Source organism: Paramisgurnus dabryanus, chromosome 7, assembly GCF_030506205.2.
Source record: "Paramisgurnus dabryanus chromosome 7, PD_genome_1.1, whole genome shotgun sequence".
Taxonomy (NCBI): Eukaryota; Metazoa; Chordata; class Actinopteri; order Cypriniformes; family Cobitidae; genus Paramisgurnus; species Paramisgurnus dabryanus.
This window is the reverse complement of record NC_133343.1, coordinates 28,560,788-28,588,602: the sequence shown is the minus strand read 5'-3', so window position 1 is coordinate 28,588,602 and position 27,815 is coordinate 28,560,788. Positions and strand designations below refer to the sequence as shown.

The 27,815-nt window shown below is 36.3% G+C and overlaps 2 protein-coding genes across 2 annotated transcripts; one reads left to right on the top strand and one right to left on the bottom strand.

Moving 5' to 3' along the window:
- Positions 1-906: 906 nt before the first annotated feature.
- Positions 907-9,393, bottom strand: cnga3a (cyclic nucleotide gated channel subunit alpha 3a). The gene is made up of 9 exons (XM_065272663.2): positions 9,139-9,393; positions 6,897-7,029; positions 6,409-6,525; positions 5,976-6,152; positions 5,589-5,648; positions 4,378-4,551; positions 4,099-4,200; positions 3,234-3,340; positions 907-2,609 (listed from the first exon to the last, which is right to left on the bottom strand). The coding sequence occupies exons 2-9, from the start codon at positions 6,995-6,997 to the stop codon at positions 1,204-1,206; spliced, it is 2,244 nt and encodes a 747-aa protein (XP_065128735.1). The 5' UTR covers positions 6,998-7,029; positions 9,139-9,393; the 3' UTR covers positions 907-1,203.
- Positions 9,394-15,599: 6,206 nt separating this feature from the next.
- On the top strand, positions 15,600-26,244 carry stk35l (serine/threonine kinase 35, like). The gene is made up of 3 exons (XM_065264652.2): positions 15,600-16,238; positions 18,275-19,015; positions 23,824-26,244. The coding sequence occupies exons 1-2, from the start codon at positions 15,794-15,796 to the stop codon at positions 18,988-18,990; spliced, it is 1,161 nt and encodes a 386-aa protein (XP_065120724.2). The 5' UTR covers positions 15,600-15,793; the 3' UTR covers positions 18,991-19,015; positions 23,824-26,244.
- Positions 26,245-27,815: the final 1,571 nt, after the last annotated feature.

The following is a 27,815-nucleotide window of genomic DNA, read 5'->3' as shown; positions in this document are numbered from 1 at the left end:
ACCACAAGTTCATATAAAGTTATACTATATAACAAACATGCTAAATTTGTTAAAATGTTTATTAAAGAACACATAAAAATATTGATAGCAAGGATGTTTGAAGATAATTTTTGTCCAAGCCCTTATTTCACAAAGACCATCAGCAATACATTTGGAAAAAGCATCATTGCTTAATGAACTACATTATTTAGAAAAAAGCATGTGTTCACACACTTGTGGCAAGTAAAACATATTTGGGTGATTCCCGCGAAACTGGACTTAGGGGGTGTCATGAAACATTTTGATAAAGAAGTAAATGCTATCAAAATAAGAAGCATACAGTTACAAACATCTCTTCAATTTTTCATTACCGCAACATGTCCATGACTGGATTTGGGTTCTTTGACATGGTAATATTAAATAATATAAAAAAATAAATAAAAAGCTTCAGTGCATGTTATACTATAAACATCTACAGTAAAGAAACATGTGGTATTTGGTGATCATTGGTACATGTAGAAACAATAATAAGGAATATAAATGTGTCCAAGACCAATTTTCTCATCCTCCACAAACAATTTTCAATCATTGTTTAAGCTCTCAAGGAACTAACATTTTCAAAAAAGAAATAGTTGGAAGGGACATAATTGACTGTGACACTCAAGATGGCTACCAGGTAAGCAGTTCTTATTTTTCTTTCCAGATAAAAGTTGAAATTTTGTTTGTCGTAGTACCTAGACAACTTTTTAGTTCTCATTACCGAAACATGACTTTCTAAATGCATATATTTAATGTAATATCATGTTTTGATAATGATAATTTTTGATAATGATAATCTAAACAATTTGAATATTTCTACAGGAAATATTTTTAAATCATCAAAAAATAATGGTTATAGTAAGTTCAGACCTTAATCTTATATGTGCAAAAAAATATTGGCTTCAAGGGCTTTTTTAAAATTCTGATGCTGGACACCTTCTAAATCTGGTTTTCGGGAGAATCACCCATTTATGCAGTAGATATAAGTGGTACTTTCTCTTTAAGGGGAGATTAAGAATTAAAAGTCTTGCACTGTGTCTAATTTATGAATTGAGCTGTTGAATAAATATGATGTTAGAATATTTTTTAACAAATATGGCAAATAAAACAACATCATCATAAAAATTTAAGTATAAACTTTTTAAAAGTAATGCACTATAAGAAATATGTACATGAATCAGAAAATTATTTTGTCGTCTTGTCCTCATCTTTTTTGTCCTCGACCACCTCAGACAGCTCTTCTGCATGCAGTTTTTTAACTTTGTTCTCCATGTTGGTGATCCTCTGCTTGATCTTGCTCTGGTAAGTTGTGTACTCTGCCATAAGCTTGGCAAATTTGGTAGTCATCACATCGAGGCTTCCCTCTAAGCGGTGAACCTTCTCTTCTAGATCTTTGGGATCAGCGCCTGCGCTCGCCACCGCCTCATCGAGAAGGTTGTCCTTCCTCAGTATGGACTTTCCTTTCTCCTCCAGGGCTTTTTTGGCATCTGGGTACTCTGTCAATGCTTCCATGAGGTCGTCTTTGGACAGGGCGAATAGATCAGAATATCCAACACTACGAATGTTTGCCGTTCTTCTGTTTCCGGCCTTACTGCCCTTAATTCCAAGAATGCTGATTTCTCCGAAGTATGCACCGTCGCTGAGCACCACAAATTGTGTAACACCATCATCGGCCACCACGGCAAGCTTTCCTTCTTTGATGATGTACATTTCTCGGCCGATGTCGCCCTTCTTGCATATGTAATCTCCAGGACTGAAGACCTGTGGTTGTAACTTAAGCACTAACTCGATAAGTAGCCCCGCTTCGCAATCCTGGAAGATACGCACTTTTTTCAGTGTGTCCAAATGGACGTTGATGGCAATCTCGGCTTTGAGCTTGTCCGGAAGGTTCTTCAAGACTTCCTTCTCATCGCAAGTCTTCTTCTCCGTCCAGAGATAGTCGAACCATTTGATGACCCGAGCCTCCAGATCTTTGCTGACCTTACGAAACTGCATATATTGCTTGATAGAGTCGATCTTGGCCTGAAACTCGGCACGGGAAGCATTCATGTTGGAAATCATTGCACCGACGTTACCGACGATGGTGGCGAAAATCAACACTCCGATGAGGAAGTCGGCAACGACGAACAAATATTCGAGATCTTTAACGGGTGGAGGAGTTTCTCCAATGGTGGTAAGTGTGAGAGTGGACCAATATAGACAGTAGATGTATTTTCTGGCCAGGCGGCCATATTCAGGGTGGCTTATGTTCGGATATACCCACGTGTCTGTCCCAAAGCCGATGGTTTTGGAAATGGCAAAGAAAATGCAAGCGTTCCAGTGAATAATAATGAGGATGTAAAGCACGAGGTTGCTGATACGGAAAATGTTCGGATAGTTTGTTCTGGTTTCCGTGCGGTCGAAGAACTCAAAGAGACGTGCCATTTTGAAGAGACGATTGAAACGAAGCTCGGGATTGTTAAATCCCACTTTAAACATTAATAAATCGGTGGGAATCATTGAAATCATGTCGTATTTGAATTGTGGGATTTTTTTGTAATGATCCACCAGCTTCTTGCCATCTTTAACAAGAAGGCCCTGCTCCAAAAAACCTGAAAATGAAAACAAGAGTAATATTTTAAATATATTGCATAGCTCAATTTGTTCAAGGGTTTGATTTCCAGGGAACACACGTGGTGATAAAATGTATAGTTTGAATCAATGCACATCACTTTGAATAAAAACATCTGCCAAATGTTTATTGTACGATTAGATTCCACATGTATAGTACCCAGTGGTGGCTCGTGACTGCTCATCCGAGGGGCGCTAATTCAAAATAAGTGTTCGGGGGTCATGTGTGTTGCTTGTGTTTTCAAAATATGTGTTTGTTGCGTCATGTGAACGATGTGCATCACGTGTTTTGTCAAAATAAGTGCCTGCTGCACACGCGTCAAAACTCTTTATGATAAAAGAGACGCTCACGTTTACAAAATACACGCAAGACACTCCCTTAACAGTAAACTCTGATTACGCATGAGATTATGCGAGTATCTGGGAAACGCAAGCGTCTCTTATCATAAACCCTAAAGACGCATCTTCACCAGGCACTTATTTTGACAAGACACGTGATGCACATAGGATCAATGGATGCGCAGAACACATATTTTTCCCTCGAAAAAAGAAGTCACTGGCCGCCACTGATAGTATCTACAACCTGTTAACAAACATGATCATACCTGTTCTTGATCGAACGAACGTGTCCATGTAGTAGATCACATCTGAGCCGTAGTCCAGGATGATCCAAAGCACTGTATATGAGTTCTGAAGCTCATTGAAACACGCCCTACAGAAATAGAAAAAAATGCAGCATTTACCACATCGAAACTCTTAAAAACATTAAGGTGCTTGAAGATTCCATAGAAAAAACTTTATTGTCTAAATGGTTCTATAAAGTACCTTTAAAGGGGACATTTTATTTTTGAGTTTTTTAAGATGTCAAATAAATCTTTGGTGTCCCCAGATTATAATTGTGAAGTTCTAGCTCAAAATACTATATAGATCATTTATTATAACATGTTAAAATTGCCACTTTGTAGGTGTGTGCAAAAATGAGGCATTTTGGGGTGTGTCCTTTAACATGCAAATGAGTTTTATCTCTGCACTAAATTGCAGTGCCATGGTTGGATAGTGCAGATTAAGGGGCGGTATTATCCCCTTCTGACATCACAAGGGGAGCCAAATTTCAAGGACCTATTTTTTACAGGTTTGCAGAGAATGGTTTATCAAAACTAAGTTACTGGTTTGACCTTTTTCACATTTTCTAGGTTGATAGAAGCACTGAGGACCCAATTATAGCACTTAAACATGGAAAAAGTAAAATTTTCATGATATTTCTCCTTTAACATTCGAATCTACAGAATCTTTTTGTCAACTAAAAGACACAGAAAGATTCTTCAGATTATAAAAATGTAAAAAAATATGTACCTTTGACTGAATGGTTTTTTGAAGAACCAAATATGAATCTTCTATGGCTTTGCTGTAAAGTACCTTTAAAGCTAATTTATTTACACCTTACTGATTTTATAAACAATGTGAACCAACCTTGTTACCAACATAATGAGGTTGTAGAAAACCGGCGCTGCTATGATAGACAACCATCTGTAATATTTGTCTGAGGAGGGGTCCATGATCCAAACTTCCTTCCTTAAAAACAGGAGATTATCTTATGAATACTGAAAGATGAATACTGAATTGCATTTATCCTTATATTTTATCTAGATATATTCAGATATGTTACTAGATTCAAATTATAGATATTGTCTGACTAGTGATACTAAATGTACTATTGTTACCACTAAATGTCATTTGTTTAATACTCACGGTGGGGGAGGAGCATCTTTCTTTTTATCATCTTTCTTATCATCTTTCTTTTCATCTTTTTTCTCCTCCTTTTTCTCATCTTTATTTTCATATTTTTTCTCCTCCTTTTTCTCCTCTTTTTTCTCTTCCTTGTCTCCATCCTTTTTTATTTCCTCCTTTTTCTCCTCCTTTTTGCTGAAGGTAATGTTTTTAATTGTTTTTATGTGATTACATTTTTTAACAGCTACTCTGGTTTCTAAAGGGCATGGGTTTTCAAACTGGGGTGCGGGAAGGATCCTCCAGAAGGTTCTAATGGGTCCCCAGGAAATTTCATGGGAAAAGGGCAAAGCAAAAATTGTCTTTCACGTCTACCTTTTCGTTTCTGAGTGATCATATTCATTTCTTGCTGTTTATCTTGCCATATATATTTTCAAGAATTGTGTGTTTCCATTACAGTATCTTTTATCTCACTCACTGGGGTTCGTACAGTATCACAATGTAAATGTTTCTTTATACGTAAAAATACATAACTAAACTGTAAAAAATTACAGTAACTTACTGTAGATTTTACATTTATGTTATTTACTGGCAACAGTTTGATCAAAGTTAAATGAACATGAAACATTTTCAGTCTTTATCTTCTACAGTAAGTTACTGGCAACCAGCTGCATAATTACAACAAATTTTTTACAGTGAAGAGGTCCAGCACAAAAAAATCCATCATATTTGGGGGTCCTTGGCATCAAAAAGGTTTGAAAACCCCTGCTATAGGATACTAGGAGCCACTACAACTATAAAACTCAACATGTTAAGTCACGTGCTAACCTGCAGATGGCAGCATTAACCAACTACAACTACTACTTTTTTAATTTCATACGTCATTGTATGAATGTTCTTGTAACTTCATATTTTTACTATTATTACTAGTCTAACATTATTATTCAGAACGACACTGTTTAAAAATGCAGTATGAAGTTTAAACAACTTTGTTTTGTAGTCAATTCAACCTACTATTTTAATTTTTGACCTGTGAATAGTTGACATAACCCATAAAAACAAGTTGAAATTGTTTAACTTGATTTGTTTTTTTTTTCAAGTAGCATAAAAATATATGTTGATTTGACAAAAATGCAGCATTTTTTTACAGTGATGTTTTGATTTAATCTCACAGGACTTTCTAAAATGTACTAGTTAGGGACTTCTATATAGGGGAGATACTAGAGTTTACTTACTCATCTGTATTGTTGCAGTTGTTCATATTGTAAGTTGCCATAGGCCAGTGTTTGTCTTTTCTTAAAGAGCAAAAAGCATTCAATTTTGTTATTATTGTAGACTAAATTCGACTAGATTCATCACTACTGCTAGTTAATTTTATCTATTTAATCTGTGACCATCTGTTTGAATTAGTTTCTATTCTACTGTTTGCTATATTGTCTAAACTTAAAGAGGACTACAGGTTGAAATCTACATACTGTACTGTGCTGTTTCAGAAATTAATTTCTGACCCAACCATGTGGACCGTGATGATTTTCGGTTCTCTGATTTTACAAGGGCTTGCACTATGCCAGAAAAGTCTGTAAAAGGATTTGTACATAAAACCTCTTTTTTCCTCTACTTACTTCCTCTTACGAGGTCTGTCAGGAAGACCTATAGAGGAACGGGCGTTACTCCCACGGCTAGACAAGTCTTTGAGGTCTGGTCCACGAAATCGCTCCAAGAAGGAGTCGGGACGCTCGACCTCTCTGTGAAGCCTGTGAGATGCCCAGGTCCGCAGCATAACCAGGAATTGAGTGAGCCTGGAAGATGAACAGACACCGGAGAAATACACTTCCAAGCTCTTTGTACAGTATGTAGCTTTGTGTTTCACCTAAGTCAAATGCACACTTAATTATATTATCTTCGAAAAAGAGGATGTTTAGTAAAATCATTTTTTATGCATGTCTACAGTATAAAAATTTCTGCTGAGTGTGCATTTGTCTAAGGTTAGGTAACACATGTGATGCTTAGGGTATATGTGGATAGCAATACACTAGGGATTTTTTTAAATGTTACCTTGCCATAGCCCCCGAACCTGTGAAGGAACTTCTCCTGGACTCCTGAAACTGGCTAGTTCCAGTAGAAATAATTCCCTGCATGTCAGAAGAGGTGTCCTCACAAAGAGAATGTGCCCTTAACAGTGGGTAAAATCATTTTAACTTCAAATTATCCAATATATTTAAATTATTTTTATATTACCCAATAGTTATTTTGTTTATTGTAAACAAGAAATAAATGTGTTTAAGACTTTCTATGCAGAAAAAAGTGAGTGAGAGTATTGTCTGTCAGTTAAAGAAGTCATAAAATTTTTCTTAATATTTTAAAATATAAAAGAGTTCACAGACAATCTTAGGTGCTTTATTAGACATTAAATTTGTGTCATGATGTACTGATTTTGTGCAGAGAAATAGTGGGAATTTGTCTATTATTTTTAACACTTCATTTTACATAAATATTATAAGAGGACCTTCAGTGGGTTGTTAGTTTTTTCTTGTTAGTCTAACCTGCTTGCACCATTTTCAGTCTGGTTCAGTTCATCGTCAGAGGCTCGAACCGAGAGATGTAGCCGGGACGGGTAGGACTGCTCTGTACAAATCTTCGCCATTGTCTTTTGTGTCTTTGGCTATGCATCAAGTGCTTAAAACAACAAACCCGTAACAACATCAATAAAAAAACGCTCTCTCCTCCAAACTGTTTCATCATAAAAGAAATGCATTTGGGTATGAACTTCAGTATGAAATCATTGCAATCATTACATTGTATTTGATCCTGACTCATTTAACCATTTAAGGACACTCAGAAAAAAATATATATATATATGTATATATGCATGTATATATGCACTTGCGTCAAGCTGTTTGCATTATTTATAACACTATTTATATAAAAGTAGAAAGTACTAACCAGTAACCACCTATAGATAAAAAAGTTATTCTTATTTTTGTTATTAAAAGTTGGTAAAGTAAATATTGGAAAATTGATTACAACCCTGTTTATTTGTTGTTATTGCAAAATACACAAATAATAGGCCTAACTAAACATTTGTGACTTTGTCTGTGAAAACCCAGCAAAGACGTCTTTTATTATTTACTGTTGTCTACATAAAATCATACTATATAATGTAAAGGACATTCTGTGAAAATATAACCTTGATATCTTTGATATTGACTGAAACACTGTTAACCCTCATTTTGTTTTAATCCAAATAAATTAGTACACTTAACCTAAACCCTGAAAAATGTCCTTCATTACTCAAGTGTTTTAGTTTAATGCATGAATTGCATGATTTCTCTCATTCAACATGAAATTTTAAGTTGAATCATTTTATTATGACTTATTTAAATCTCTGGATTTAAAAATTGTACACACCAGCATGCATAAATTAACTGCTACTGTTAAATGAGTGTTGTTTTGCTGTTTATTGTCTTTATATTGCAGTTGTTTTTGTTGTCATTGTTTTGTAATATTTTTGTGGTAAAGTTAAGAGCTCATCTTTTCACTTCATGCGATGTGATTACTGTCACCATTATTGAGACTTGTGTGTTGAGGTCTCCGTGTGAAACTTTTGCTTTCCTTGATGTTACCTTTGCTTTGCAATGTTTACTCTTTTATCAGAGGGAAATATTACAGAGTTCTCTCAACATTACAAGTTTTTTATTAAAATAAGATGTGAAATAGAGTGCTTCTCATATTGTTAACTGACCATTTGTAGAACAGGACATGTTTTGTTAATCGAGACATGCATTCAGTGAACGAAAAAATTTAATTGTCTGTTGCAATCTTAAATAGATTTAACTTCAAATTACTTGTTAAAGTTATATTGATTTTTAGGGCAGCGAGTTACCCAATGTCTTATTAAATTGAACCAACTTGTCTGGGTTTACAGTGTGTCAAAGTTTGAAATCAATGAGTAAAATCAAACTCTGATGCTCCTAATCTTATAATTAGATTATGAAACGTTAGCCTGGATTTCACAGACAACTAAATCTGTTGCACACATACTGCATTTCGATTTTGGGTTTTCTGCAAAAAGGGTATCTCCATCTAATGATGTTTAGTTTTATTGTGTTGTTGAGTAGAGATTACTGTAATTAGACTAACACTGACAATGCTATTTGTGTAATCTAGTCCAAAGTGATACTACTGAAGACACAAAGCACAACTTCATTTCTGTAGTCCTGTAGTTTTCATCATATAATGCATTATATTTGAGGACAACTTTGCAGTGGCCATCCTGAATAAATAATACATCAAAACCTTGTCTAACTAAGCTGATCCCTCTTTGAGAACATGTACTTTGTCAGTTAAAAGAGAAAAAATAAGCTGTTTTGACCATTATGTTGTATATTATGTTTATAAGCTGAATAAAGTAACAAACAACATGTTTAATCTATATTGGAAAATCAAATGCTGTTATTTTTTGTTATTTAGATAGCAAGTAACATGGGTAACCATTTGCTGGGATTCATTCTCTTTCAAAACTGAAATCTCAACTGGTTTATTATGTCACTAAACGGTTTAGTTGGAAGGCTGGACATTGCTGCACGTGCTCCAGCAACGCTTTAACTCTGTTCAATCGAGAGAATGAATCTTGTTAACTCGTTTACATATTAAATGTAGTTGTTGTAAGTCCATAATTATCATTTCAGTGCATCTAACATACAGCCTAATGCAAAACAGAGACTTTGTATACTTTTATATCACTTTTAATATTCTACAGTATTCAACAATATAATCAAAACTTACCTGAGAACCAATAAGACTTCGTTCACGAGTCTGTGAAAATTCAGCCAAAATTCCCTTTCATTCAAGTTGCTCTTTGGTTGAGGCGGTTGGTGATCCTATTCACAGTGTTGCACAATCCCATCTTTAAAGTGTAATTTCGAGTTTTCGTTTTTGGATTTTGGTGTCTTTATCTCCATTTGATTGAACTAATATCCAGTGTTAGTGTTTTTATGTCGAGAATTTTACTTCTAAGGATGCGTACACGAGTCTTCAGCACCTCCGGTGACGGACAGCTCTACGCTGGCACCGTGAGGTGGGCGGGGCGAATTCTCGTCTTCTCATTAATATTCAGTAGCGATGCTCAATTAAGTATCTGCCCTTATAACAGATGAAAACATCGTATATTTAAAAAGCGTTTTGTACCACTTTAGTAAATAACTTAAAAATATCAAGAATCAAAATAGAAAAAATCAGTATTTTTTTATTTTCTCTCATTTGATCATTAAAAAAACTTTGCATTTTATTAAATGTAGTGGTTTTGTTTGAAAAAAAAAACACTTGACAGTGTTTGTGTTCTCATGAACCAGCATTTGAAGATTAGAAGTCGAACGAAAAATGACACGGAATTGGTGGCACTAGCTCTGACATCAACATGGCTCTTCTAGCCATGCTAAAGAGACCTGAGAAATCCTTAAGGCGATCTGCGGAGCTGCACCTTTAATCCTAGATTAGGCCTGAGCACCTATCTGAGCCAACTAATACTCTTTCATGGCCTCAGCCCTTGAAATATTGTGTGAGCACCAGTTAAACTATGACCTCATGTAGCACATATTCAGAACATGGCCGTAAGCTGTGACTCAAAGAGCAGTAGTCAGAGACAGAGAGAGAAAGAAAGAAACAGCATTGTTTGGTTGAAGGAGTATTCTTACTTATCATAGAGACCATGAGTACACTTATTGCACAATCAAGGCAACATACCAAACGTTGTTTTAAACATAGCCCTCAAGGAATGTCGTGTGATAAATTTTTGCTGCAGAAACAAGTACTTTTTCAGCCAAATGTTCTGATATACTGTAAAAACTCAACTGCTAAGTTGTTGATGTCATAAGGGTGTGAAATGACAGAGGGAGCGTGTAGTTGATGCAGCAAAAGTATTAAAACTGTTATTCAGATTCATATGTAATGAAACATGACCAATCTTTGAAAACCCAACTAAAGTCATATTGTCTTCAGGGCAGACAGCTATAATGCAGATGATGTACAGGCAGCCACAGATTTACTTTTCACACAGTTTCCATAATTAGCTCCCTAATTGTCTGCTCTGCATTACGTCTCAAAATAGTCTCTGCTGGAGTCTTTTCTGGTGGTGCTCAAAACAGACCATGTGTTTGTATAGCCTGTGTGCAAGTAGTGAAAAATCTCTTCCCCTCCCAAAATGCATGTATTGCCAATATATTGAACCAACCATCTATGTTTCCGTTTATATTTTTTAAACACCTGATCGAATCCAGACATCAGAAAAATATCAGGCATGACACGTTTCAAATCTTCCAAAAAATATTCAGTTTTAAGAAAAAAACATACTTTGTAGGAATTCTGTGAATTGAAAGGCATGAACCCAAAGCAATAATATAGGCCTACACAACATATTGGGAAAGGATGGCTATACAATGAACAAATAATATTTATTTAATTTTTTTTATTCACGTTTCTAAGGAAGTAACGATGTAATGGATGTGATGGAGTTGTTATGGAGATTTAGCACTTCTGAATACGACACAATTATAAAATTTGCACTTACTAACTATCGAAAATAATAAAAAAATGCTTTAACAGAGACTTTGCATGGGTGTTGAAATCACCAAATATAAACATCTGAGATATCAGTTTGGTTAAAACTTTCTGTAAAATCTTACTTTGCATGACAGGGTTGAAATTTGCATGAAATTGCCCTAAGGCAGTGCCATTCATGTGCCATTCAGGCATAGTCAAGTATATACATTGAATTATCAGTATGACACCAGCATTATTTAACACACACAACGTTAATAAGAAAGACAGTGTTCTGAAGACATTGTGTTAATAAGAGCCTGTTTAAGTAAAACACCACAGTTTTTCAATATATTACTATGTTCTTACCTCAACTTAGAGGAATTAAAACATACCTTTTTTTTTTTAATGCGTGCACTTTTAATCTTTTACAGCGCTTCGTAAATGTGTTAGCATTTAGCCTAGCCCCATTCATATGGCTCCAAACAAAAGTTTTATTTTGTGCAACCGTACTTACTCATGTAACTACTCATGTCTTTAAATAGGGAAAACATGGAAGTGTTCGGTGGCTTCTAAATTCATCCCTGTTTTGAGCCATAGGAATGAATGGGGCTAGGCTAAATGCTAACACATTCACTGTTCTTCTAAAATGCTTCTTAATTAGCTGCCTTATTATACCATAACTATATGTACTACTTTCACATTATTTCCCAAATAATGTGTGAAATTCGAGTTTGTTAATGTAGATTGGCCCACTGTTTTATTTAAATTTTAAGATACACAATATTGGCTCTAATAGGCAACTTTCTTGCAAAATGCTGGGTTGTTTTTAACCCAGGGCTGGGTCACTAAAACAACCCAGCATTTTTTAGAGTTTACATAATTGAAATACTCACCAAATTCTGATGTTAAACATAATTTCTGAACTGAATAAGAGATGGTTTTATGCTCATCTTCATATTTTATTTGTGAATAAAATTGTGTGTGAACATTTACAATCAGAATCTTTTATTCAATCCCCCCACCCCAATATTTAAATTAAAAGTCTTGTCATTCAATTTTCTGTTACTTGGAGTACTGTAGCCCTGAAAATCTTTGGAGCGCAAGCAGAACATTTTATATTGCACACCTGACTCGGATACAAATTGTAAATGTGTTTTCATGTAAAGCATTGCAAAGTGTTTCACATGTGAGGGACCTCTCCCTCTTTAGATGAACTTAAGCACATTGTTCTAAGGGTGATGAGAAGTTGTCATGACAACGATAAGGACTGTACACTCACCTGCATTAACCTTCCCACCGCATCAAAAATGAACCCATTACAGGAATCCATTTCAGCTGTGCTGATCCGAAGAGTACAGTCAAGGCTTTGAAAATATATTGGCAAGGGGGGTGAATATTTAAATTATATTTAGCACATATTCAATCTCAACATCAATAAATTGCAACATCTAAGGCACAAAAAAATAAAAGTTTCAAAGTTTCTTTCTCTGTTCGACATAAGACACAATATTCCTTTATTTTCTAACACCCCATTTGAAAAGAATTGTTATACATCTTTATGAATCGTGTTTCAGTATGTCTTTTCACGCATTTTGACATCAATCAGAATCCCATACCCCTTAGAATCCTTTAGGTTAAAGAAGACATTTGAGTAAGGACACACATCATTCAGATTCAATGAGACAATAATTGCAGTAAAGTGATGTGGGTGTATGTGGGTAACCACAATCATCATCAGAAGTCTGGCTCTTCTTCTTGTGTCCTGATTACTCAAGAAGTGATTGTGTTTTTGAACAATCTCTCCGAGTAGGATTGAAGAGGGACACAGAGGAACAAGTCAGATCCTGCACACCAGTACAACATTATGGCTTCAATTGAACACACTGTCAGAAAAATTTTATCAAGCTGTCATTGGGGCAGTACCCTTTAAAAAGGTCATAATATGTACCAGTTAGGTGCAGATATGTATACATTTGGTACCAATTGTACCTTTGAGATACTAATCTGCACTCTTTGGTACCAATATTTGGGGTACTAATATGAACTCTTTAGGTATACGAATGTCAAAGTGTACTGCCTCAGTGACCATTTTTTTTTTGACTGTGTATAACCTTTATTTATATCAAAAACAAAAACGCTGAAATTAGACACTTTGTCATGGATAGAATTTAATATTTATTGGTAAATATTTTTAACTTTAAAGTTCAACATGCTAACATCTTAATTTTAATTGAGAAAACAAAAGCCAGTCGGGCAGTGCATGTGCAGCCCTTAAAGTCTCAGGATGAAATATCCCATCTGTTAAAGTGGTTTCTCCTGATAACTACACCATCTGTAGCTCATCCACCTACTGAGCATAAACAAAAACCCAAAGACACGGCTAGGTAAGCCAACAATAAGAACAATAATGCTAATTAATTCAAAATAATTATTTATGAGGGAATATTGATACAGCAGGATTTGGTCATGCATATTTCATTAGAACATACGTATGTTTGTTGTTTTATTTGATATTATTCAATAGGTTAGTTTTCACAAAAGATACACAGAAATGTAGCTGGCCTTTATAATTGTTAGGTTGCCATGGCAGCCACACAGAAGCATAGACCGCTGCACCCCACTGCCCACTTAAGAGCGGCATACACCAACCTATTGTACCACACACTCATTTACTACGCTACTCGTTCTTTGTGATCTCTGTCTTCAAGGCCACACACACACACACACACACACACACACACACACACACACACACACACACACACACACACACACACACACACACACACTAGCCAAATGCTTTCACTGTCTCTGCATATTCATGAGTTCCAGATGAATCTGATTTAATACAAATATTCTCATAAAGATAGAAAACAATTGGGATTAATAAATGTTGGTCTGTTTACCTTCTCTTATAATTAATTTTTTTTAGCATTTGTTAAATAGAAAGATAGTTCCTGATAATTTAACTGTCTAACTACTTAAATGCTCAGAGTTATTATTTATATCTAGCAAATCCCAGATCCATAATGTGGTTATGGTGTAGGGGTGTAAGTATGGCTCTGTAGGTCTGAAGATGGACATTTTAGATTCTACATTCAATAACCCCTTCTAAAGAAACAAACAGGACATCACTGACCTCTACAGGATACTCTGTATGTAGTATTAGGGAAAGCAATTATTATAATGGTGTAATTCAAAACTATACCAGTAGGTGGAGCGCAAGGTTACTTAAAAGAAATACAGCTTGCTCTCACCGACTTAAAAGAAAATGCTCGGCTCAAACTCTGGCACACAGCATTTATTTTTTTTTTAGTCACCATTTATCTTTTGTTTTTACAGAAGGTCACTAGTGAACTCCAGCACATCCATTTTATAGCTTTTTTCCTGCTACGTAGTAGTTACTAAACTTTTGAGAGTCCCCTTGTGTAGGGCCAAACACTGTGTTGCTCCCCTAAAAACTAAATACAAAAAATCAGAGTCGAAACCAAATACCCAGCTTACAATTTTTGGTTCACAGAATGTTCTGGGAACGTTCTCTCTAGTTTATAAAATTAAACACAAAAATAACCTGCAGGGAACATTCTGGGAACGTTCTCTCTAGGTTATTATAAATATAACCTACAGGGAACGTTCCCAGAACGTTCTTATTTGGTTCCCAAAAAATAACCAAATGGGAACCATAAGGGAACGTTGGGGGAACGTTGTGTGTTTGCTGGGTACATATTAAATTATACAATATTGCAAAATCAGTTAGATTGTAGACTCATGTGACTGCTGTTTGACTTTATAATAAATTCACATATTTCATAAAAAAAATGCCATAAACCTAATTTGCTGCGTTTACCATTTATATTGGTGAACATTTCGTTTAGGTAAAGCTTTGTTTTGCTGGCAGTTTCAACAGTATGAAAACAAACAAATCCTTTATGCTCGTAGCTTATGTGCCAATGTTGGCACTAGTTTCAGACATGCCCTCATTCCTGTGCATGAATGCGAATTGTGATGGCATTTTAATCCATTTAACTTGGTTTCTGAATTCATATTGTTTCCATGTTGAATCCAGTACAATGTTTACGCTGATTTTTTATTTTAATGAAGTATTGTATAGAGCAAAAACGAATATTTTTACGTGTGTAAATGATTTAAAGGATTAGTATGGCACAAAAAATCGTGAAAATATTACTCATTTACACTTTTCACTGATCCGAATACCCGCGTATCTCACCTGAAGCCCCGCTTTTCATCATGTCAGGCCACGTGTGTGCATTGTGACGTAACAGTCGAGCACATGCAACCTCATGCTGGAAAGACGAAACCATCTGAGGTCACAACATGGGTGGCTACATACACACACTGTGCTTACAACATGTATATATACATAGACTGTGTGTGTACATGTATATGTTTCTCATTGTGACAATGTGGTCCTTAATAAATGTTAGCAACCGGTTTGTGGCGATGTTGTTCACTAGGATAAGGAAAATCACTATATTAAGCATTGTAGTTGTTGCATGACGGAGTATGTACACATACTTTTTAAAGCGCAATAAAAACGATTACACAGTTAGTTTGTGGGTTACCATACCAAACCGACTTATAAAACATTTAAAAACCTATCTAACTTTGCCACAAGAGGCGTTTACTTTTCACATGTCCTCATAGGTCAGAATGCCCCCCCTGCCCCGAAAAAGTGGGCCGTTCCAGCAAAATTCTCAGTTCATTCAAGGTTTGCTACTTTCAGAGAAGCCTGACGGTGATTGAATCAAAGAGTGCCACTGTATTTAAACTAACATATCTGCTAATATCTAATAGGCTTCAACTTCCTTAAACTAGCCCGTGACGCAGAAATATGAACGCGGAAGATATTTCCATGTGCACGCACGAAACGTGAAGGGACGCGATGAACAGAGAGCGCCAACGGACGCGCAGCGCTTCCAGGAGAGCCGGTGTCCTGCGCTCGCTCAGCGTCGATAACACTGACGATAATGAAACAATGGTGGACGATATGGACCATCCGAAACATGGCAATCTCGAACAGCGGCTTATGGCACCGCGGTACAACTTGCTCCGTGAAGTCGGTAGGGGCAGTTATGGCGTCGTTTACGAAGCCATTGCCCGTAAATCCGGAGCGAAAGTGGCGGTAAAGAAGCTGCGTTGCGACGCGCCGGAGAATGTTGAACTGGCACTGGCGGAGTTTTGGGCTCTAACCAGTTTAGAGAAACGCCATGAGAATGTCGTGCAACTGGAGGAGTGCGTGCTCCAGAGGAACGGGATGGCCCAAAAAATGAGCCATGGCAATAAGCGTTCAAAGCAGTATTTGAGGTTGGTGGAGACCTCACTAAAAGGTAATAAAGACATTTCATTCAAGCACTGACACTTTATTTTTTACAAATGTTTTGCACCCATGAATTGTTTAATGAGGTCATGATCTAGGTCACTGAAACGGTGCCTTTTGTTTTGTGACAGTTCACTCCAATCAAAGCGACCAGCAATATTTAATAGTGTTCTGGGACAAAGTGAGTGAAAGTGCATTGTTTGTCAGTAAGTCGTATGTGTTACGCTTTATAGATGACACTGGCCTTTGTCTTTAGTTGTATTGCGCATGTCAGTGTGCTACATTAAGATTGTTTACATTTTATGTAAGGTGGCAAATGTCGGTCGAATTTGCCCTCCCCCACCTTCCTTTCTCGGTTATGAAACACTTAGGTTGGGGGTGGGGAGGGGTGGAGGGTCAGAGCCTCCAGACTTGTACAATACAGGTGGTTTAAAGCACAATTCTCCACATAACAGTTGTGTAAAGTACCTGTCAGACATGTATTATATAGAATAGTGATTTATTTTTAGCACAGATGATTTGAATATACAAATGTTGTGGGCTGTCTCTTTCTTTGCTTGCTTTCACATGTTGTTCTTCTGAATCATGTAGCTTGCCTGACTGTATGATATGCAAATTGTTGCTTGAGGACAAAGCACAATGGCTTTCCAGTCGAAATGTATTGTACATGGAAATTAAAGCAGAATGAGATTGGGTCTTCATCTTGTGTATGGGAAAAGTGCAGTGAGTAAAATAATAGTTATATATATATATATATATATATATATATATATATATATATATATACGGTCAATGGTTATAGTGACTCTGCAAAATGGATTTGATTACATTATAAAAAGGCAAACAGGTTTCGACAAGCTGCTTGACTGCCTTAAAAGGGGTTTTACCTTTTGTGACTTTCAAATACAATTATTTTTAGGATCTGTGTGTTCCCTCTTGACTTGGTCGTTTGCTTGCTTTGTCACTTCTGTTTTACATTTCGACTACAAATATGACATACTTTCAATAAAGATTAATGTTTCTATGGGTGAAATGCTCCTTTAAATGCCCACTTTATTGATTACAGTAAGACTTCGTGTTCTGTACGTAAGGGATAATATATAGTCATCCAGTTGTTGTCGCAGAACTAAGCCCTGACAGTGTGATCAGGACCCAATCGCCTATCTCTACTGGCCAATCGAGTATTCCAACGAGCCATGTAGTAAAAGTGGATAGATGTTGTGGTTCTGAAATATTTTTTACAGGAGCTTGTGTTCGTTGTCCATATGAGTTGGTCAGGTCAATAAAGAGCTTCAAACTGGTTTAGCGGCAATCCAGCCTGTGAATTTGATGACAAAGCAACCAAGCTCTCTCTTTAAAGCATCCATAACTCACTGTTTCTGCGTATCTGATGTTAATTTGGAGTACCTATATAGTAGTAGTATTACATCATTCATATCTCAAAAGAGCCTTTAGTTTTATCAGATTTATAAACGACAGATAAGCATTAACAGATCTTTTTGATAACGTAAGAAAAATTCAGAATGAGGAGTTACAAGCTCAGGAGGAGCGAGTCACGAGTCAACGCTTTATACAACACTGCCTGGATAACTAACGATTCACTACATGTTCGTGTCGTTTATATAATGTGCACTTATGTGCCTATTTCGAGCATAACACAGAAGTCTTACTTACCGCATGCAACTCATGACCCAGTTGGGACTTTTCAGTGAAATCCAGTGTTAAACAAAGGACCACAACCCAAAGTGGCTCCCATATGTGTTTTGAAATTGAAGGGTGAGCTGTTGGTTGCAATTCGCAATCGCACCTCTAGATGCTGCTAAAATTTACACACACCGCCTTTAACTGTAGTGTTAAAATACTTTGATGTTTATAATATTCAGCAATTAGGTAAGTCAGAATTGATTGATTCCCACCCCAAGTCTTTCTTTCAAAGTAATTGTAGCTTAATTCAAATTGGCCACATAAACAAAAGCTCCCACTGAAACTTTGATATGTACGTATATCTGTCTGCATTTTTATATATCTCTTTTTGTGCACTTTTAGGTGAGCGTGTATTGTCGTGTCCTGACGAACCTTGCTACCTGTGGTTTGTTATGGAGTTTTGCGAGGGAGGGGACCTGAATCAGTTTATCCTGTCCCGCCGGCCAGATCCAAGCACCAACTCCAGCTTCATGATGCAGCTGAGCAGCGCGGTGGCATTCCTGCATCAGAACAACATCGTCCACAGAGACCTTAAACCGGATAACATCCTCATCTCGGAAAGTTCTGGTGCGCCTGTGTTGAAAGTGGCCGACTTCGGCCTTAGCAAAGTGTGCGCCGGTCTGGCCGCGGAAGTACGGGACTCGGAGGACAAAAATAAGAACAGTGTTAACATCAACAAATTCTGGCTTTCGTCTGCATGTGGTTCGGACTTCTACATGGCACCGGAGGTCTGGGAAGGACACTACACAGCCAAAGCGGACATTTTTGCTTTAGGGATTATCATCTGGGCCATGATAGAAAGAATTACTTTCATTGACGCAGAGTCGAAGCGGGAGCTGCTAGGGACATACGTGCGACAAGGTTCTGATATTGTCCCCGTTGGGGAGGCGTTACTGGAGAACCCAAAGATGGTGTTAAGTATTCCTCAGCGCAGGCGGTCGCATATGTCAGAGGCACTCCGGAAACTTTTACAGGACATGCTAGCTGTCAATCCTCAGGACCGACCGGATGCTTTGGAGCTGCACAGCCGGATGGGGCAGGTCACCTGTGCGGCGTGAACTCTGAGCTTGCACACAAACACAGGTATGCCTTTATCAACGTTTCTATGCACATTCGGATAAGGCTTCTGTTTTTTCTGTCTTTTCTATTTGTATTTTGTTTACATTTTTTAATAACCGTTTTTCACAAAGTTTAACCAGGGCATTTGGGGGGGCACACTTCATAAAGTGAGAAACTGGCCGTTTCTAAATCCGAAGGCTGCCTCTGGAGGTCGCATATGCAGGCTTCATACGTAAACAAGCCTGGTTTGTTAGTTAACTGAGCATTACATTCGCAAGTCATAAGCATATTACAACAATTTACGAATAACTAAGAATAATAGTCAATTTTATAATTGTTAATATTCTGAAACAAGACCATCTTGATGACACATGCAGCCTACAAATGCTACCTTTGGAGGATACAACCAAGTTCAAACCAAAAAACGCAAAAGGAATGAGTGACACATAAACCTACAATACTGTATGCTAACTATATAAAGATCTTCTATCATTTATATCTACTATGTACCATACTACAACCAAACTCTTATTTTAATAAACAGAACGTCTAATACAAAATATAAATGTATTGGAAGGTATACTGGAGACTTGCCATTGGCTGTTGTATTTCAATAAATACTTAGGTGAGACTAATAAAGGATTACAGGCGCTATTTTGGTGATGTTTATTCTAAATATTATTTTATTTCGTATAATTATGTTTTATATTATTACGTTTAATGTAACAATGCGTCAAATTATCTGCTTTAAATTTTAAAGAGCGTTTTTTAAGTTACCGTTGTAGAAATCAGTAGTACGTTTTGTTGTTTTCTGTGGTTAAATACTACTGAAGAAGGCACCTATTCACCAAGAGAGAGCGAACGCGTTCATATGTAATGAAAGTGAGCAAGATCACATATTTTTTTTACCTTTAATAAGAAGTTTGACTATAAGATTAGGGGGGCACGTTGTGTCATCTGGGGGGGAGGCCCCCCTATCCCCCCTTTGGCAACGGGCCTGCCTACCCATATTTGAGAGGTGATGAATAGAGAACAAATGAAGATAGGATGAAACTTTTTTCCGCTTTGTTCAAAAGCACAGGGAAAGACATTTTGTGAAAATTAAAAAAAATTGCTGGCAGGCAACTTTTTTAAAAAGGGCTGGCGGGGAACGAGTCAAGCTACCAGAGAGCAAATAGTAAATGTTTTAGGGTCATATAAAATGATCTTCTGGATCCCTCAAGTCTACCGCCTATATAGGAATGTCAGTTTTGTTTCTAAGTGAAACCATGGACACATGACCTTGTGCTGGTGAAGCGTAACAACAGCATCACCACAAGTTGATATTTCTGAAAGGTGTGTCAGTGTCTTTATTGTTTAGAAATTCCCACAGCAATAAAGGAAGTTCTGTTCTGTTGTAGGTGGCTCAGCATATCAAGATTTGAATACAGCTCATTGTATTTGGGGAATATTTATGAGTTGATCTTGCTTCTCTGGAAGTGCTGTCCGCTTAAACCTTTATATTTTCATTTAAGTTATGACTACGCCCCCTCTTTCTCTCGTAAAACATTTCATATTTAGATTCCTACAGACAGTATAGGCATGATTCATCATTAAAATGAGTTGTTTTTTCAAGTGCATGCTGGGATAGCTATTATACAACCGCACCTATTCACCTTTCTCTTTCTCTTTTTTAATGCCTTTTTCCCTGGGGTGCAATTCAGGCGCACCAGGTGACTGTGATTTGCTCGTAGGCCAAAAGTGAAAAGATGTTTTGACATGCCACGCATAACTGACAGTCTTATCTTTTACCTTGCCCCACCTCCCATTAAATAAAATAAGTTGGATTGCCCCTACACAGTTTTATTTTGTATAAAGGTAAGCATCTGGTATTTGTCACAAGTCTTGTGTTTGTGGGTACACATGTATAACAGGGGGATGGGTTAATTACTTAAAAGGCGGTGCAGTGTTTCAGGCATTATGAGGACGTTACAGCTGTCTACTGCTCTTGTCTTTTGTTCACCATCCCCCTCTCATTTTAGCATTGCAGTGCTCGGGCTGAAAAAGAAGAACGCTGCGAGGATAATTTGCTCTCAGACAGGGCTGTATGTGCGGGACGTGAGAGAAAGAGGGTGGGTTTGGTCCCAAACGGCGCATGATGTTTGTTAGTCAGAGCGACTGCAGCCGGCCATTCAGTAGCTATTTCTGACTCAGCACATAGTTTGAGCCGCAGGACACAGGAGGGGGTTGAGGGTGGGATGGTGAGGTGTACTGTACGCAGTTAAGAGGCTTAAAGATCCGTGCTGACTAATGCAAGATTACATGCACTGAATTTGCTATTTGTGAATGCTTTCTGAATGCATGCAAATCTGTTTACTCGATCTGCAATCTGATGGGATTTCGACCCATTTCAGAGTCAGGAGTTACGCAACGCTTCGCCAGCCATGATGGCACCAACACATGCACAGTTTTAGCCCAGCCACTGTTTATGCTTGAATTGTAACTCCCCCTTTTTTGTGTTGTTTTCTCTTCATTTTTACTCTACATTTCTAGACCTTTAGTTGTGGTGTTTTTTTTTAGCTTTGTTTACGCTAAACCTGTGAATGTTGTCTATGTAGACCATCTACAAAGGTGTCACACACTTATGTTTTATATTCATTTTCACATTTTAGAATAACAAACTTATCAAACTATGGCAAACAACAAACATCAACCTTTAAATAGTAGTGTGTGTCTATGTACTAAAGGTCTTCCTGGGTCCAAAAAAATGTTCCCTGACCCAACATTTCCCGATCCTGACGTGCATAAATCTCGCAGAGTTTACTTCAATATTTCAAATGTAAATATTAATCTATCACAACAAACTATATATTGTTGGAAGGGTCTAAGAATGTAGTTTTCAATATTTCAATTAATGAATTTTAATGAATTACGGTGAAATCCCGGCACATCCCAAAGCCAGGGGGCGCTCTCATGCAGAAACTCCCTTTGTGCCACAGAAGAAGTAGCATTACAAACGCTATTCCAGGAAATGTCTATAGGAATATTTATATCGCTGTTCTTCAAATTGTTTAAGGTATTTTAATGATATTAAAGAATAATTTAAATGATTTTTTAAATGCACGTTATAAACGACATAATTATTTTAGACTGATAAGGACTTCCTACTGACCAAATGCCGTAGTACACGCACAAGCTGTGCATGAAACCCAGAAACGCAGCCTTGCGATTCAGAATCGATTTCAGACAGGCATTTTTAATGGGACACACAATTAATCGTTACAGCACTAGCAGTAATAATAATGCAGTGACTGTAATTTATTAATTTGTGACAAAGTTATGCAGCAAACCAACACAAACCAAAAAATTTTATAATTTTATATATAAAATAATACTATATTGCATTATTTTTATTCATTTATAATACATTTAAACTGATATAACAATTTTTATGCATTTAATATTTTCACCTCCAAAAAAACTTTAAAGTGTCGTCTTTAAAACAAAACCAAAATTAGGCTGCTTGGCAAACAGAGGAGGGGTTGGAAAAGCACATCGACACACACACACGCGAAATAGTTTGGGTAATCACGGGTCAATTAAGGCAAAAACACATTCATTTTAAATTAGCAGATGCCGCTTATTATACCTGATCCATGTCCGAGGCACACATAAAACTTTAAGATCCAAACCTACCTCGGATTTTCGAATCTAAATGGATTCATGAAGACCTCTACTATTGGCGCTTTTCCATTGCATACCCCACGGTTTAGTTTAGTTTGGGTCGGGTCAGCCCACCTCACTTTGGCGTGGTTAGCTTTTCCATCGAGTTTAGTATCACTTCGGAGTGGGAGGGATTATAGGCATGTCGTTATATTTACGCTGCCTACTGCTGTGATATCATACACGTGAGAGCGTTGTTGTACATTCCCATACATTAATTTATTTCTCAGTCTGCCACAAAATTTAAATTGGCCACCACAAATAGATGTTTGCACATCGCGTTTATAACTACCTCTGTCTCACATAACAGTTTCTGTTCAAACACCTGACCCGTGGCGTCAGTCGACGGCGCTCCGCTGAGCCTCATTCAAGTTGCATTTAAGCATATATAATGCGGACGTGCACGTCGCGAATGTGCCGCCACAAACTGCAAGTCTGGAAAAAACTGTTAAGGTGTTCCAGATTCTCAACCTGTGGATGTTTTTCATCGCTAAAAGGGTGTTTGGAAACTTATAGCAGAACACAGATAGCAACATGTTTGCTTGAGACAGCGCAAGCTAGCAGTAAGCTAAAGCTAATATTTACATTATAGCGATGACGCTTCTCTCAGACCAATCAGTGACTTAAGTGTTTTCGCGTCACGTTTTGGTATCAGCTCGGGTCGCTTGGAACCCCAACCGAGGTGGTACGAAAAAAAGTATGGGGTACTACGTACTGCACCCAATGGAAAAGCTCCCAAAAGTAAGCTGACCCGACCCAAACTAAACCAAACCATGGGGTACTATGCAATGGAAAAGCGCCATATGTAGTGCTTCTATATAAATTCCTTGTTGCACTTAAAAATTAAATTAAAATAATTAAATTTAATTTACAATTCATTTGAACTTTTTTTGACTAGTGATGAGTTGCTTTAAGCCAATTCAACTTTATTTTTTATTTATTAACTCCTCATTACTCATGAAAGTTAAAACGAATTGTAAATTCAATTTGATTCAACTTAAAATGTAAGTGCAACAAGAATTTTTTCATAATGTATAAATATGTAGTCTGATAAGTCATATTTGAAGTGTTGTGTGTCAATGTAATTAATTGTGTTATTTTGTGTTAATTTATTTTTATATTTTTTGTAGGCTTTCCCTGTCCACGACAAAACAGAAGGGACCCCGTCGCTTGGAAAACTGTGAACCTTCCATCGCTGGTTTAATGTGAAGAGTACAAAGTACTCAGCTTTAACACCAAATTTTGGCCCATAGATTTTTCAACTGACCATTGCTTGTTTGTTTACAGGGGTGATTTATCACAAAATGGCATTTTTCAGCTATAGCCCAGAAGCATTTAGCTCGATTCAATCGTCAAATACATCACTTAAAGTGAAGTTAAACTATGTAATACAATTATAACAATCAACCTAAATCTAGCAAGCTTTGAACATCTCTCTATGAAAATTTCCTACTTAAACATATTCTTAAAACATCTTTGCCACAAGACAGAAATGTTTGTTATTCAGTAAAATTACAGAAATCAATTTTTTTTAAATTCACATTTACTTCTATCAGTAATATTTGCAGTTTCCTGAACCTTTAAAAGACACATACATTTTGAGCTGAATATATTTATGCATGATTATCAGGTTACAGACCATTTTCATGCATTGTGTTATCTACAGCTAAACTTGATTAACATGGGTCCATTCATTTGATCTTACTTGAGTAAAAAGAAATCCACAAAACTTGAAATCTTTAATCTCCTTTTGTTATAACACCACAGTTGAAATTGATAATTAAGCTTGATTTGATTAAGCTAATAAAATGCTCATAATTGGTCAATTGCAGGAGCCTGATATTGAGATTTTTGTGAATGCATTTTGAACTCTGTGCCTTGACATGTAATTGTATAACTGAGATTTAAACCCTTTTTTTCTGATATACAGCTTTATCTTTTAAACATGCACTACGTCGTAAGCGTTTTAATAGTTGAGGACTTTAGATTTTGTGTTCAATTAAAAGCAGTTTATCGTTGCATGAGATTATTTTTTGGCCAAACTGATTGATATGTTGATTCTGGTTCCCTTTTTAAGGATTCAGAAACTTGATAAAGCCACAGGCCTTCACAAACATGCAGTTTAAAAAAATCCCTTCATCTTAGACACAAGACACAAACATCTTACTCTTATAAAAGTATGGTTATACAGTATGATATTTTTGGAAGTGCTAGATTAGGATATGCTTTTTGTCAAGTATGATTAAAGGAACCAGTTAGAAGCAAGTGTTATTATTATTATTATTATTATTTTAACCAATACATTTCCAATATAGAACAGTGTTTTTTATTCATTTTAACATGGTTTTTGTTAACTTTCAATTTGATGCTTAAAATAGAGTTGGTGTCGTTCCTTAAATATAAGATGGGAGCTCTATAGTGGTACAATTTGCAGTTTAACATTCATATGTATTCTGACCTAAACTTCATAGAGAAGATTTGTTGTGTGTTTAGTGGTGGGGTTTTGCCTGAAAGTGTGTTTTAATTCTACCTCAGCACTCTTGTGTTTTAGTAACTACTAATTCACAGAATTAACTAACCGTGCTTTTGTTTGTTTCTTTTTTAAAGAGAGACAATTAGTTAATGTTCTTCAGATGTTTTTATTTATTACATATTTTTTGTTTTTGAATAATAAATCTAGAGTTGCAAAGTTTTTCACTAGTATTTTAATTTTTTTTATTTCCGCTGCTCTTCATTCTTGATCACTGTTTGCTATTGCAGAAACCTGAGGAGAAACTTCATTTTTAATTCACCCTTAGGTTTAAAATGTGTTAAAAATTGGATTATTCTGGAATGCATTCTTCTTCATTTAGGGACAATTTGTTGTATTGTGTGATGGCTTTATCCGTCTGTCAGAAAATGTTTGTTTTCCTAATTGATCACCGTGTCTGTATTTCTTTTAATCCGGTATTTCTTTTCCTCAAAGGCATTTTAAATGATTGTATCTTTTTACGAGGATCAAATACAGTGTAATATTTTAAGAGCCATGGTTGTTAGCTCTGGTTCTTAAAACTCAAGTTGGTGAATGTTCAAGAATTGTCTTCAGTTTGAATGTTTTGGAAAGCTTAAATGAGTTTTTTGTGGCAGCAGTCAAAAGAACCATAGTATTAGACTGCACTTGCACTGAGTCTCTCTCGCTCGTCCTCTCTCTCTAAAAGTAAACAGAGCATAATAGAAGCTCACATCCTGTTTGAATGCCGATTTCATTTTTCTTTGTATTTCTCGTGGCTTGACTGTAAAACATGTCTATGCAACCTCTGCTTCCTTGACTCTGTACAATGCTGCTCTGATAAATAGCCTCTACAGATTTTCAATGTTCTGTCTTTTGGCTCAAAAAATTTTTTTTTTTGTGGGGCACTGTGTGCTTCTGGTTTGTAAAATGTGGACAATTTTTGAAAAGGACTTTTATTTGTGTTAAGCACACTAGTACATGTGGAAGTACACTGAATTAGTGTCTCATTCCCTTTTTTGTTTCGACGCTCCTTGTGTTTAATAAACCATGTTTATGTGTATTCAGCCTATGTGTTTTTTATGTTTTATGAGGATTCTTATGCAAAATGTTTTGCATTTAAACAAAGAAGCATGTATGACTTAGTGGGACCAAATGGCGTTGCATAAATAATCATCAACTTAGACCAGAACATTGCACTGAGCATTTATCTTTTGATTACTTTTCTAATATATGTTTCCTAAGCTGGCCTAATATATCTACACTTTTTAAACTTTGCCTTTAATGCAAAGAGGTTTGTTGTTAATACTAAATGTGTGCTTGCATAGGCCTTTATGTTACAGCCCTAAACCAAAACAGAAATGCTATAATCCTGTAATTCATAGTCCAAATATTAGTTTGATAACCAGTCTGGCTACTACTGCAAGTACTTGTTTGACTTCGTTTGACTGATAATCACAAAAGGCATTTTAAACTAATCAGTTCAGACAAGGTAAATCCCCTCTTAAAACAAAAGTGACGGTCTCATAGACTGCTTGTTATCCATTGTGTCAGGCAGTCATGTGTAAGGGTACATTTCGTTCCCATGCACAGCACACAAACACCTGCACGTGTTCAAAGGCATCACAATTATTCTTGTCTGGGCTGTTAAACCTCAAAATTAAGAGCAGTGTCATTTCTAGAAAATGATTCAAAAATATTGGCAAATATCTTTAAAAAAAAGGCAATGACAGACAAACAGTCTTGAAAAGCACATGAAAACACTGGGGGTTGGGTTATGTTCAGTCTTCAATGATGGGATGGGGGAAGGTTTCTGTTTGTGGAAATGTGAAGAGGGGAGTCTTTGTACTCGATGACCCCAACGCTAGTAGAAACAGCTTTCCTATGGATGTCATTATGTAACTGTATGCGTGTGTGTAGATAGTGATGGTTTAGTGGTTGCTGATACACAAATCATACATAAGCCTAATTTCACAATATTTTGTGAATATCATTTCACATCAGATTATCAGGTTTTACTACTGAAAGGTTGCAATTGTTTGAGAAACTGTGCATTTTTGCATCACCATTTTTAATACATTTAACTGATTTTAATAAATGATAAAGTTTAGTGATAATTATTGTTTCATTATTCCAATACAAAATTCTGTTAACCCTATAACTGTCACTGCCCCTTTTGAGTGGGGGGGTGAAAAGGTGATCTGCACGTTAAAATTACTATAACTCTGGCATTCTTTGGTTTAGAAGCAAAATCTTGGTCTCTTTTTTAAGAAGACAATTTATAGTTTTACACTGAGGTGTTTGAAGTTGTAAATATTAAATGACAAAAAAGTTATACCCGTTTAAATTTATTTGAAATAATAAAAATAATGCAATAAAGTATATACTCTCTAATCAAATGTATATAAAAATTAAAATGTTTTACTCTCAAAACACCACACCAATAAAGACACAAGTCTCAACTAGTTCTGAACCAAATTTTAGGTGAAAATAACAAAAAATTAAGTTTCTGTCACACTTTTAGTGGTTTTACCAACCAAGGCCATAGGTGTCAACGGTTAGTTGCAATATCTTGTCAAAAGTGGATAAATTACTGTCTCTGCATTGTGTTTAATGCAAAAAGGTTTTGAAATA